The sequence below is a fragment of the Mytilinidion resinicola genome (assembly GCF_010093595.1).
Source record: "Mytilinidion resinicola strain CBS 304.34 unplaced genomic scaffold BDZ99scaffold_5, whole genome shotgun sequence".
NCBI lineage: Eukaryota > Fungi > Ascomycota > Dothideomycetes > Mytilinidiales > Mytilinidiaceae > Mytilinidion > Mytilinidion resinicola.
This window is the reverse complement of record NW_022985441.1, coordinates 1,399,413-1,412,184: the sequence shown is the minus strand read 5'-3', so window position 1 is coordinate 1,412,184 and position 12,772 is coordinate 1,399,413. Positions and strand designations below refer to the sequence as shown.

The 12,772-nt window shown below is 52.6% G+C and overlaps 1 protein-coding gene across 1 annotated transcript; it reads left to right on the top strand.

Annotated features, from left to right (window-relative positions):
- Positions 1 to 96: 96 nt before the first annotated feature.
- Positions 97 to 10,982, top strand: BDZ99DRAFT_568524 (uncharacterized protein). The gene is made up of 8 exons (XM_033727793.1): positions 97 to 309; positions 367 to 431; positions 487 to 540; positions 595 to 1,388; positions 1,441 to 1,534; positions 1,587 to 1,852; positions 3,114 to 3,264; positions 3,320 to 10,982. Exons 1-8 carry the CDS (start codon positions 122 to 124, stop codon positions 10,564 to 10,566), a joined length of 8,859 nt encoding a protein of 2,952 aa, XP_033580265.1. The 5' UTR covers positions 97 to 121; the 3' UTR covers positions 10,567 to 10,982.
- The last annotated feature ends 1,790 nt before the right edge of the window (positions 10,983 to 12,772 follow it).

Below are 12,772 nucleotides of genomic sequence, written 5' to 3'. Positions count from 1 at the left end.
GGATTTTCCTCCCTCCATCGAACTTATTCTTATTTCGTCGTTTGTTTCTGTGCGAGAGTTCTGGAAGAGTTGCGCAAGATTTTTGACTGAACTTACTGACTCGATCTCCACTATTCGTTCTATGACGACCACTCAGAGCGCGGTATCGTTGGATGAGGTCCGAGAGAACGCCGATGGGCTGGGTTCTGCTTCCCCAGATGACAAGCACGCGGCGGCGGGGTCGGAGAATGGCAGCGAGGAGGAGAGGGCGGAGGTGAAGAGGGAGGATGTACCGCCGGACGGGGGATATGGCTGGGTGTGTGTGGCAGCGTGAGTATCCTTTCGGGAATAAGAACCTCAAGAACCAAGACTGATGTATTTGCGTAGGATCTTTTGTATCAATGCCCATACTTGGGGACTCAATTCTTCTTATGGCGTCTTTTTGGCTCACTGTATGTCTTCTCTATGTCTCCATATATTTAGGGTCCCTACTTACGTGCTATGCAGATCTGAGCACCAACACCTTTCCAGGAGCGACGAGACTTGAATTTGCATTTATAGGTATCTTCCACCAATGCGACTGCTCCCCATCGCCGTCAAGCTGACCTCCAATAGGGGGGTTATCTGTGTCTATGGCCTTAGCAGTATCACCGGTAGCCACCGCCACAACCAGACTATACGGCACCCGTATTACGCTCCTCCTTGGCGTCTTCTTTGAAGCCCTCTCCCTAATCGGCGCCTCCTTCGCCTCCAAGATCTGGCAGCTCTTTCTCAGCCAAGGCGTCTGCTTCGGCTGGGGCATGGGCTTCCTCTTCGTCGGCTCCGTCTCCGTGGTCCCGCAATGGTTCACCACGCGCCGCAGTCTCGCAAACGGCATCGCAGCCTCAGGCTCGGGGCTCGGCGGCCTGATCTACTCCCTATCCACCCAAGCCATGATCGAGAACATCAGCCTCGCGTGGGCTTTCCGCATCTTAGGTATTGTTGCGTTCGGGGTGAACACGGCCTGCGCGCTCTTAGTCAGAGATCGGAATAAGCACATCGGCTCGTCGCAGCTCTCGTTCGACTACCGCCTGTTCCGCCGCGTGGAGTTCCTGCTGCTGATGTCGTTTGGGTTCTTGTCCATGCTGGCGTACATCGTGCTGCTGTTCTCGCTGCCGAATTTCGCGGAGTCGGTCGGCATGACGGCGAAGCAGGGCTCGATCATCGGCGCGGTGCTGAATCTGGGGCAGGCGCTGGGCCGGCCGCCGATTGGGTACTTCAGCGATGCGGTGGGCAGGCTGAATATGGCGAGCTCGATGACGTTCCTGGCGGGGCTGTTTTGCTTGGTTATTTGGACGTTCGCGACGAAGTTTGGGGTGTTGGTGTTTTTTGCGCTTATTGGGGGTTGTGTTGCTGGGACTTTCTGGGCGGTGAGTTTGGGAATTCCGTTTATGGATGTCTGAGTGCTGATGTGTTTTCTAGGTGATAGCGCCAGTTACGTCTGAGGTTATTGGGCTTAAGGACTTGCCATCGGCGCTTGCTCTTACGTGGATAGTTCTTGTTCTTCCTACTACATGTGAGTTTGGTTTCTTGTCCTCGAAAGCGGTGCATTTTGCTGATAGCTATAGTTTCCGAACCCATTGCTCTGGAGATCGTGTCCTTCAATAACGGAAGCTACCTTGGCGCCCAACTCTTCACGGGCTTCATGTACATTGGCGCGGCCTCTTTCCTTTGGATGGTGAGAGCGTGGAAGATAGGTGAGCTGGAGAAAGAGGATGCTCTCGACGCGAAGCGCCAGACGGGCGGTCCTTTGACAGAGAAACCCGCGGAGGAACCGGCGGCGAGTGAGGCCGTGCGGTCGGGTTTTGTGAAGAGGATGTTCATGTGGAGAAAGGTTTGAAAATTCTGTGGACAAGGCTCAAAAGGTCTACATTTGCTTGTTGCATGCATCGGCGCGGCGAAAATAGGGACGCATACAAAGCTCTATGAGAAAGGTAGAAAAGCTGTACATACTGCTCATTGCATCATTGGCGCGGCGAGAGGAAAGAGTTGCATAAAGGTCTATGAGAAAGGTGGAAAAGGTGTATATAACTCTCACCGCCTGAAACGGCTAGGTAAATAATGGTCAACAGTTCAGGAATGGTTTAGACTGCTTGTGTGATTTCGGAAGCATGAGATGATGTTTGAGATTAATCTGTACTGCACTGTACACCACTCCAGGTTACCCTTCACGCCCAACTGACGGAGTACGTATTCTTAGCCAGCTAGCCTACGGAGTATGGTACGGTTAGCTCGGCTACCTTGATATAGAACACGGTTCCTATACTTAGCCCACACAGTTCTACGGTACGGCTACGTAAGCCTCCACACACACAGAGTATATATACGGCGTACGTAGCCTAGATAGATGCTCATCCAATACATCACTTACCTCGTTCAATGCATTGTTTCACCTCCATCCTCACCAACCGGCACATAGCGTACGATACCTACAGTATGGCGACTGGTGTAGGTTGCAACGGACGCAACAATGAGGCCATCAACCAGAGAGACATGCGGCATAGCTCTGTATGTCCCTTTCCCTCCTTTTACCTAGTAATGAAGCATGCAGCCTGTTAAAGCAGGTCGTGGATGCTGAAATTGAAGAAGCTTGGACGCTTCGTGTGGATCTCCGACTCGTGACAGCAGAGCACTACATAGAAGGCGGAATACCACTCACTGTCGATACAAAAGAGAGGTGTATGGAGGGGGACGGCCTCGGAATGCACTGCATGGTACAAAGCCACCTCGAACACCTAAATACGCCTCTCCCGTCCACTCCCTCGCCCTTCACCGCCTGCGCCTGGCACTGCCTGGGCTGCTCCCGACTAGGCTGTCCCTGTCGCCTCGGGCCGGCCAGCGGGCGTTTGGGTGCGAGCCGTGGATGCTGCTGTGGGGGGGCGTCATTGGTCCACCTGGCCCGCTCGGGCCCAGCACTCTCCCACGTCTCCTTTCCACAGCTCCAAGATATTCTCAGGCGAAGCTCCGCACACCAGCCGCCTATCCCTTCCACACGCCACGTTATGGTGCAGAGCAGTGTCAACACGTCCGCGGCGCCTTGTACATTGTCCGCCCACTCCATGTCGCTCCTTTAGACCGAGTCTTTTCTTTTGTAGACATCTCTATCGCGTCACCACCTGGCGGCCCGCCTCCGCTCCCTCCTCGCAGCGTCCGCACGCGTTGCCATCGTCCCCGGTGCCCGCTTCATCCCCCAGCTTCAGCGAGCGGGCGACGCCAGCTTCGCTCGCCGCGTTGGAACCGTGGAAGGTGCGCGTTTTCCCGTCAAGAGGCTCAAAGCACGGCGCTGAACGTTGAATGCAAGCTCGACGGACCACCACGTCGTCACCAGCCTTGCCCTCGTCGCCTCCGATTGCTTTCCAGCACCAAGGCGAAGCAAGCCCTCTCACAGAGGCGCGCGGTGTGCCATCTCCGGCACAGACTCTGTGGACAGCCCATTCGCCAACCCAGACACTCGGCCACTCGAGTCCGGAGCTCCCCCCTCTGCCCTCGTTAGCATCGCTCGGAGGCGTCCCGCGTACCCCGTCGACTGTTGCAAGGCACGAAGCTACCGACAGCACATACTACACTGCAAGTTGGGGATCTCCGTACCAACGACCTCCCCCGGGGTTTAATATCAGTTCTGCGCTACGCGACCATTTGGCTCCCGACAGCGACGATCTTGAGGAGGACGCATCCAGCCTTCAGTTCGGACTTGAGCATCTACTGCCGTCCCACTTAGACGAAGACTCTTCCTCAGATCCCCAATTTGGACTTGAGCATCTTCTCCCATCCCGGTTGACCGAAGACGCTTCCCCAAACCAATTCGGCTTGGAGCACCTTTTGCCTTCTCGACTGCCTATCAATTCAGCTATAACGCCTACGAGATCTACGTTTTCCCCTGCATCCGAGGCCCCTGAAGCAACTCCACGACCCAGTGGCATCAGTTTTGCAGATACTCTTCCAGAGCAACTGCTAAACGATCCAACTGGTGATTGGGTTCGCCAGTTCTTGAGTGGAGGTTGGGACGACGAGAAGGCCAATTGGTGGAGTGACGAGTCAAGCCACAACGACTCCAGTGTAAAGAAAGACGGGAAGCAAGACAAGACTGAGCGCGAAGTCGAGCAAAAGAAAAAGGGGCATAAGTCGAGGAAGAGTAACCTGACACTGAAGCAGCAGGATTTCTGGGCTCACTTCAGCAAAGAACAAAAGGAACACTTCGGCAGGATGATGGCCTCAAAGTACGCAGACCCTGGGCATTCACGCAAGGGCTCTGCAAACAGTCAACTGTCACAGCCTCTTCGCAGCCCTGCGTCCGATAAACCTCTACATCCGCCTCCTACAATCGATGCTGTGCCTTCGCTAAAGCTTCCTAACGAACCCGAAAATGCTCTTCCTAAGGAAGGACCTGTTCGGCCTCCATCGGCACCGCGTCCACGAAAGAAGTTGCCATGGAAAGGGAAGGCTTGTTGGATCGCACTACCGGCCGATCTTCCAAGAGGAAAGCCAGGACAACCGCCAATGCCACTTAGCTCGCAGGAGGTTGCAGCTCGCATGGAGACTTTTGAGAGGGCAGGCTACAATACCAACGGTTTCGACCACTTCAAACAGAGAGAAAGCGTTGTTGGACCGACCGGTCTAGCGCAGGCTCGCGATGTATATCCAGAGCCTAGTGACTATCAAGAAGAACGTAGTACTGGGTCTTTCCGAGTCCGGATACCTAACAAGGCAGAATGGGAAGCATATGAAAATTACCTCATGGAACAGAAGTTGGCTGCCCTTGGAGTCAGCATGGGTGGAGAGGAGGAGGAGGTCTCTCCTGCGATGTCTCGCAAGGCTTCATCCCAATACCCAGCATTGCCATTTTCTCCACCTCTGCCGACTTCGTCCGCTGGGAGTCAACGACTGGGACAAAATGGCAGTGTCATCTCTGGAACATTCCCTCATGGACCTTCGCCAGCACATGGCCATACATCTACCCGGTCGATTGCTTCCCCGATATCCCCATTTGGCAACCAGCGACCGGGTATGCACATGCATCGCCACTCAACCTTTACATCTCCAGCAAACTTCGCACAGTCGCAACCTACGCCACCAGGCCTTCAGGGTTGGTCTCCTCAACAGTACTTCGGGCCGCAAGGGGTTGCACGAGGCGGATCGCCCGCTTTGTCCCATAGCAGGCCTGACCTAGGTGACCTTGCCTCTCCTGCTTCACCATTTGGATTCAGACCAAACCAACAGTTCCCCTTTGCGCAGAAGGATGATCTTGTGGTTCAGATGCAACAGCAACAACAACAACTGCAAACTCAGCTACTTCTTCAGCAACAGCAGCAGTTGTTGAACAACATGAGGCCGTCTTCGACCCTTGCTGAGGTTCCCGAGGATGAGGCTGAGGAAGATGAAGTTACCGACATCAAGCAGGCCAACCAACCAGGCCCGCAGATTGCCGTGCCGACGCCTCGTGGCCATCAACATAATATCAGTGAAAATCTGGAGCGGGAAATTCGAGATGCAGAGTACCATTTGGAACAGGCTATCGACAAGCAACTTGAGGAAGGTGGCGAGTTTAGCACAGAATCACCATTCAACTCAAACGCTAGGAAAGATCAAATTAGCTCTCCCAATCCTCAAGCGACTAAGTCAGCGTGGGAGGAGCCTCGTCCAATTCAACAAGTCTTGCACCAGCCGCAGCCTCATAACAGAGCCCATTCTCTCACTAAGCCCCAGCGGCCGCTTTCTATGAGTTTCAATTCTCAGACTACGAATGGTCAACGCGAGGAACTGAGTGATGACGCAAAAACGAACGGTTCGGAAGTAACGAACCCTAGCCTAGAGGAAGGCGAATTACGGGAGTCTAACTCGAGCTCGAAGCAACACTCTAAGAACGCGTCTCAAGCTAGTGCTTCTTGGAAAGAGTCGAAGTTCAACTCTGGCCGACCACAATCTATCCACAGCAAGCATACTTCTACTTCGTCGGTATCGAAACTCAACGTAGAGGCCAAGGAATTCAAATTTAACCCATCCGCGTCCTTCAACCCTAGCACGTCTTCCTTCAGTCCCAACACTTCTTCGTTTGGCGGCTTTTCATTCCAGCCCACCAACAGCAAGCCCATCGGTCAAGGTCCCCAACCTGTACCTAGAAGCAACAATGCTAGCATTGATGGTCTCGGAAGTGGCTTGAACGTCACAGCGCCTGATTTCAAGCCTTCTTTCAATATGAAAGGACCAGCGTTGCCTTCCAGCAACTTCGACTTCCTATCGAAGGGACCCACTTTCAAGCCGGACGATCCCGCATTTAGTCCACCAATTATTAGCCCTGCAGTTGTACAAAGTCCAGCCGTCGGTGTCGGAGCTAATGGACCGTCCAAGATATTTGGCAACTTCAATATGAACGCTAACGATTTCATCAAGCCCGCTAAAAGGTCCAAGGCCGTCCCGATAGTCATGCCAGATACTACTCAACAGCCGGCTAAGGAAGTTGAGGACAAGGAAGACGAGATGGGACGTATTACCCAGGCCGATGGCCGCGAGAAGCGAGCGCGCCACGGTCATGATGATAGAGACCAGGTGCCACAATTCGCTATGCCTTCACATCCTCTTAGTGAGGCTCCTCGGAATCAAGGAGCGAAGCCAGTTCCTGAAACCGAGCGAGCTGTCGTGCCAGAGGACAAGGAGAATCTTTCTCCCAACAAGGAACAAGCCCAACCGAAAGCCAAGTCTCCTCAACCATTGTCTGCAGCTGCCCTTCAACTAGAAGGTTCATCATTCGGCCCTGGCACGCACACGCCGAAGACGGACGACGTTTCGGATACTGCATCAGGCACGAAGACACCCACAGGAGCTGAACTGCGGCGCGACGTGGGAGGCGTCTCCCCGTCTGTGGAAGAGCAATCGAAGCCATTTACAAAGAAACATCCAAGCAAAGGCTCGCTATCAGCTACCGCGAAGCCTTTCGAATATCGGCCTCAATTCGGCTCTGGCTTCGATTTCGGTATCCATGTCCAGAAACCTTCTCTGCCTAAGAGTCCCGAGCTGGATACTTCGCACGTCAGTTCTCCCCGTCACGTTAGCCGGAGCCCTGCGACGACTTTCCGACCGAGTGACGATGGATCATACAAGACTGCACCTGAACCTCGCAAACATCGGGTCCCATATCCGGAGAGCGAAAGCGTTGATTACGATTATGTGCAGACATTCGACGAAATTGACTCTGTCATGAAGCATCTCAATGAGGAAGGCTCGGACTTTGGTGTTGAGAGAGATTCCAACTCATGGGATCAGTCTAGCCCTCGACGATCTCTTCATGACTTTGAACGTTTACAGCCGAATATTCAAATGCGCAGCGACGCGCCAAGCCCTAGTCCTCGACGAATTTATGCTCATGTTCCTACGCCTGGAACGCTGCATGCCTCCTCGACGTCTATCACGCATGATCCATTCAGTGACGAACGGGCCGGAATGGCCTATGAGTCGCCTGTCCACCGTCTTAACAACGCCGACGAGATTCCTGTCAGTGATTGGGATGAGGGGATTTCCTCGGACGGAGAGGACAAGATTCAGACCCGTAGTCGATTCTTCGATAGCCATGTTGATGGTCTCATCGGTCGTCTGTTGCAAAACCGTCTGGGTCCTTTGGAGAGGAACCTTCAATTAATTCAAGACTCCATCTCTACAATGGGACTGAAGGGTGGGAGAGGTCGCCGCAGCATGTCTACCAACGATCGCCTAGACAGCGATGCTGATGACGAAGATGACGATGCTGATGTTCATTATCGAAACCGATCTCCTAGGAAGGACCGCAGACTCGAGAAAATTCGTGCTATCGTTATGGAAGCGATTGCTTCTCAACCACAGCACTCAGCAGAGTCTGCTGTGGTACCAACCCAGTCTCATCTTGACCTCTCGGAGTTACACCAAGCGCTTGGTGACATCAAAGCTTCAATTACTGCCGTACCGTCTCCACCTCCAGTAGATCTATCAGCACTTCAAGAGGCTATTGGCGAAATCAGGACCTCGATTGCTGCAGTACCAGCTCAGCCCCAGGTAGATCTGTCTGAGTTCAACAAGGCGCTCGATGAGATCAGGTCATCGGTGGTCTCTGCACCACCGCAGCCGCCGGTGGATATTTCTGAGTTCTACCAAGCTCTTGGTGACGTGAAGGCTTCCTTTGCTCGATCAGCTTCATCCAGTATCCAACCTGAAGATTTCCGGGAAATGATCGAAGATGTCTTGAAGCGCCAGAGCACTGAGATAGTACTCCACCGGGAAAGCAAGGCCACGGAAGAAAGCGAGCTTCGAGTTGCAGACCTTCAGTCCATGGTTAAGGAGGCCACTTTACGTGTGGACGAGGAGATTGAAGCTCGTAAGGCTGTCGAGGCTCGTGAGATTAGTACTCAGCGTCTGCTCAAGGTCACCGAAGAGGAACTTGTCCTTCTTCGTGAAGCTGCACGCGATGATGAACACAAAATGCGTGCGATGGACCAGGAGCTTCGCGATGCCCGTGGAAAGATTGCTGCGTTGCACGATGCTGAGGAAGATCTTCGCGATCGACTGTCTTCATTGGCCGCCGAGAGCGAACAATCAAAGCTGAAGGCAATTGCACTTGAATTGTTGGAGGAAGACTTGCAAAAGAAGTTGACCGGAGTGTCGGCTGAGAACGAAGCTCTTCAATTTACGCTTGAAGAGTACCGCTTGTCTAGCGATAAGTGGCGAAAGGAAATCCAGCAAGCCAACGCGGAGAAAGAAGAGATGAAGAACGCCGTTGATGCGTCGCTATTCCAAGCCGAGGAGGCTCAGCGTATTCGCGAGTCCATGCGTACTAAGCTGGAAGCTATCCAGAAAGATATGTCGATTGCATCTGGTCAAGTGTCTGCGGAGAGAGCACAATGGCAAAAGAGCGACCAGGAACACATGACGCGATACGAGATACTCAGTGCAAGAATTGAGGCTGAGGGTCGTACCAGGGAGAGACTTGAGAGAGAGCTCGAGAGATTGGAAGGGCAAGAAAGAGAAGGAATGAGGATGAAGGTTACTCTCGAGCAGACTCAGAAAGCCAACGCTAGACTCGAAGACGCTGTCAACGCGCTCAGACATCAAAGCGACCAGCACCAAAGGGCCGCCGAGAAGTACGAACGTGATTACCAGGAGGCAAGAGAAGCAGGCCGGGTCGAAGTACAGCGAACTCGCGTGCTCATGGAGGCTGACATTGATGTTGCCAATAACCAGGTCAACATGGTGCGGGCTGAAATGGAGCATGAAATCTCGAGGCTCAGGTCTGAGATGGACAACGTTCGTATGGATGCCAATACCGCAAAGGCTCGGAATGAGCTTTTGTTGGAAGAGGCGGCCGACTCCAAGCAACAAGCTTTGGATGAAGCATTGAATGCAAGGAACGCGGCTCTACAGGAGCAGGAGCGCACATTTGAGCGACGCGTCGAACTTCTCCAGAAGGAGCACAGCAGAGCTCTTGACATGGCGGTTGAGGATAAGGATAGGTCCGAGTCCTATCTGAAGGAACGCTTGAGTCTGTCAGACGCCAAGCTGGAGCATCTGCAAGACAAGATCGCTCATCTCGAAGAGAAGGTCTCCGTCGCTCAGTCGGCCGCCCAAGCTGCTGCCCAAGCGGCTCAATTAGCCAAGGCACCCACTGCTTCTGAATCGCACCACGGCCATGCTTCTAGACAACCCGAAAAGATCTCACCTCAGGCCTTGCGCGAGTCAATTGCTGTTCTGCAAGAGCAGCTTCAAGAGCGCGAGACTCGCATCGAGTCTCTCGAGCACAAGCTCGAAGAAGTCGACACTGAGGCCCCTGCGAAGCTGAAGGAGCGCGAGACGGAAATCGGCTGGCTACGCGAGCTACTTGGCGTACGCGTCGATGATCTGTCTGAGCTCATCAATGCACTCGCCCAACCAGCTTTCAGCCGTGAAGCTGTTCGAGATGCGGCCATCCGCATCCGCACGAACCTCCAAATGGAGCAGCAAGAGAAGGAAAGACTGATGACGGGAGGCCAGAACTTCCCAGCCATCGTCAGCAGCTTGTCGAGCTTTGCCACGTCGAACTTCTCATCGCCAAAGGCAGGTGCACTAGCAGCTGCAGCTGCATTTGGCAACTGGCGGAAAGGCGGAAACACATCATCGAGTTCCCTCTCGACTGCCTCAGCTAGCGCATCACGTACTCCGACACCTTCTCGCACCGCTCCGCGCCCCGCCCCTGTTCCCTCAACACAGTCGTTCCTTTCTGGTCTCATGACCCCGCCGACCTCCAACCTCCGCCGCACGCCACAGACTCTGTCGTCTGTCCACCCTCAACCATACTCCGGCTCTAACTCGAGCACCAGCACCTTCCGCGGCTCGGATGCTGGGTTTCCGGCCCTAGGAAAACAGGCCGTGGCTGGTGCGGAGCAACACGCGCCGTCAACGCCACCGTTGCTGCGTAATGCGAGCTACGACCAGGACGCCGAGGGATACAGCGAGAACGGCTACTACGACGATGAGGAGAGTACGGTGGATGGAAACCCTGGTGATGGGATAGGGGTAAGCTTCGAGGGATTCGGACCCGGTCTACACCGGTGAGAGAAGTCCGAATGAAGAAGAAGAATGATGATGGAGGAAGTGCCTAAACAAGGCAACAACAGAACTCAAAATAACCCTATTTTCCTATGTCCAGATCCCCATTTCCTTGCGTTTTAGTTTCCCTTATACTGTTAAAAGCTCGTGCTGGTTTGAGCATCCTCTCTCTCTCTGCTTACTTTACATATCGAAAGATAAGATCGTCGCGTCGTTGTTTTTCTTGGTTTTGATCGCTGGTTTGCGTCGCGACGGAAATACCCCCAACATCCCGAGATTGAAGATTGGACTTTTTTTCGTTTCCGTTGAGTGTTTATACCCACCCACATCATACTCCATACCACCCACCATATAGTTGGACCAAAATTGTAATACGGTTGGTTTCGTATATTTAACACTCCTCTCTTTGTTGTTTATGTATGTGCATAGCGCCGGGGAAAAGGCATCTAGTTGTTGGTGTGTTTAGGGAGGCGGATGTAGTGTGTTAGCTAATAGGATTTATATGTCTATCTATTGCTGAGCCCCGGTGAACTGTTGTTCTTGCTGGAGTGTTCTTGGTACCTGTGGACTTGGGATGGGAATGATGGGAGGGTGGTAGGTCGGATACCTTCCATCCTATCACCATCACTGTCTTTATTCGTAAGCACTGCATCTCATCTAAAGTCCATTTGTTCATGGAGATTGTCAGTAACGCACCAAGGCAATGCTCACCATCACTGCCCTCCTTCGCTGACGCCACCTCCACTCCTCCACCAATGCCAGCCATCAGTCAGTCCAACGTTGCAGTCGACAACCACAGCACATAGAACTTCCATTAGGCCGGTTTTGAGACCCTCTCCGCCTCCGCAACTCCATCGCTTACCCGGCTTCATGATTTTGACCAGGCCACTCCCAATCCATAGATCATCTTGATTGTGATTTTGATCCACGAAGTCTCCACTACATTGCGTCGTAGTCTTCTTCGGTTGACGCCCCAGCAACTCCATGAGTTAGGAGATGTTCGCTTTTCAATCTCCAGCCCCGACTCCTTGAAGGAAGCCAGAGTCCATTCCACTTCATGACCCAGCATTCCAAGTCATTTTTAACAGTCCACCCCCAAGCCATCACGAGTTCGCCACGCAGTGTTTGATCCGCAAACTCTCTACCACATCGTATGTTAGATTTCCTCCTGTTGATGCCCCACCAGCTCTATCGAATCTTCTGCGTCTTCTTTTTGATCTCCACCTCCGACTCCTTGAGGGAAGTCAGACTCCACTCCACTCCACTCCATGGTGAAAAACGACATCCGGTTTTTACAGTCCACCCCCAAGCCATAGATCATCTTGATGGTGATTTTTGATCCACAAGCTGTCCACCACATCGAAGTCGTAGTCGTCCCGTGGTGATGCCCAGCCCACTCCCGAACCATCGCACAACTCTGGCCAGGGTTTTGAACTCCAGCCCGACTCCTTGAAGAAGGAAAATCGAAGAAGGGGGGCCGGGCGGGATTAAGTAGGCGAAAAGAGGGGGCTGCTGAGTCAGAGGGCTGGTGGCCATGTAGGCTGGGAGCTGGGGGCTGGCACGGGATTTGAGTAGCCCGTGATAAGGGAGATGGGAGCGGAGATGGGATGGGTCGGAGGAGAGGAGGCTGATCCGATGCTTGGGTTGGTATATATAACCCCTTCTGTGGAAAAAGGATGGAAAGGCAGGAGAGTCGCGGGATTGTTTGCAAAAGTGTGATCCGGAAGGAGACCATGGGCGTTGCAACACCAGGTCTATTATTTGCCCATGTTAACTGCTGGAATTACTCTTAACTAAGCTTCAACCTATAGATCCTTATATAGATCTATATAATCTATAGGCTTAGTATATACCTCTATATCTATACCTATAATAAGTATAGATCTATACAGCTTTAGTGTATATAAGTATACGGCATTAGCTTTTATCCTATATAGCCTTACAAAGTTGTATTACTCTCCTTTTAATTAGTTATATATATAAGCTTAATTATTTACTATAATATAAACTTATAACTATTTAATTTAATCTATCTAATAAACTTTTAGCGATTCCGCCAGTAATTATATATTGCTTTAGCTGCTGTAAAGTGCGGCAAGAGTTAGGAAATGTCTTTCTATTGGAGTTGGAGTTGTTCTTCTTTCTTTTGATAATACTCAACACCATCTCTTATCCAGACTGCAGCTCCCCACTTCTTCCGCATTCCCATCAC

Excerpts from the sequence above, each read along its gene's own strand:
- BDZ99DRAFT_568524 (XM_033727793.1), top strand. The coding sequence starts at position 122 with ATGACGACCACTCAGAGCGCGGTATCGTTGGATGAGGTCCGAGAGAAC. Across the intron at positions 310-366 it reads GGCTGGGTGTGTGTGGCAGC|GATCTTTTGTATCAATGCCC; the intron begins GTGAGTATCCTT and ends GTATTTGCGTAG. Across the intron at positions 1,535-1,586 it reads TCTTGTTCTTCCTACTACAT|TTTCCGAACCCATTGCTCTG; the intron begins GTGAGTTTGGTT and ends TGATAGCTATAG.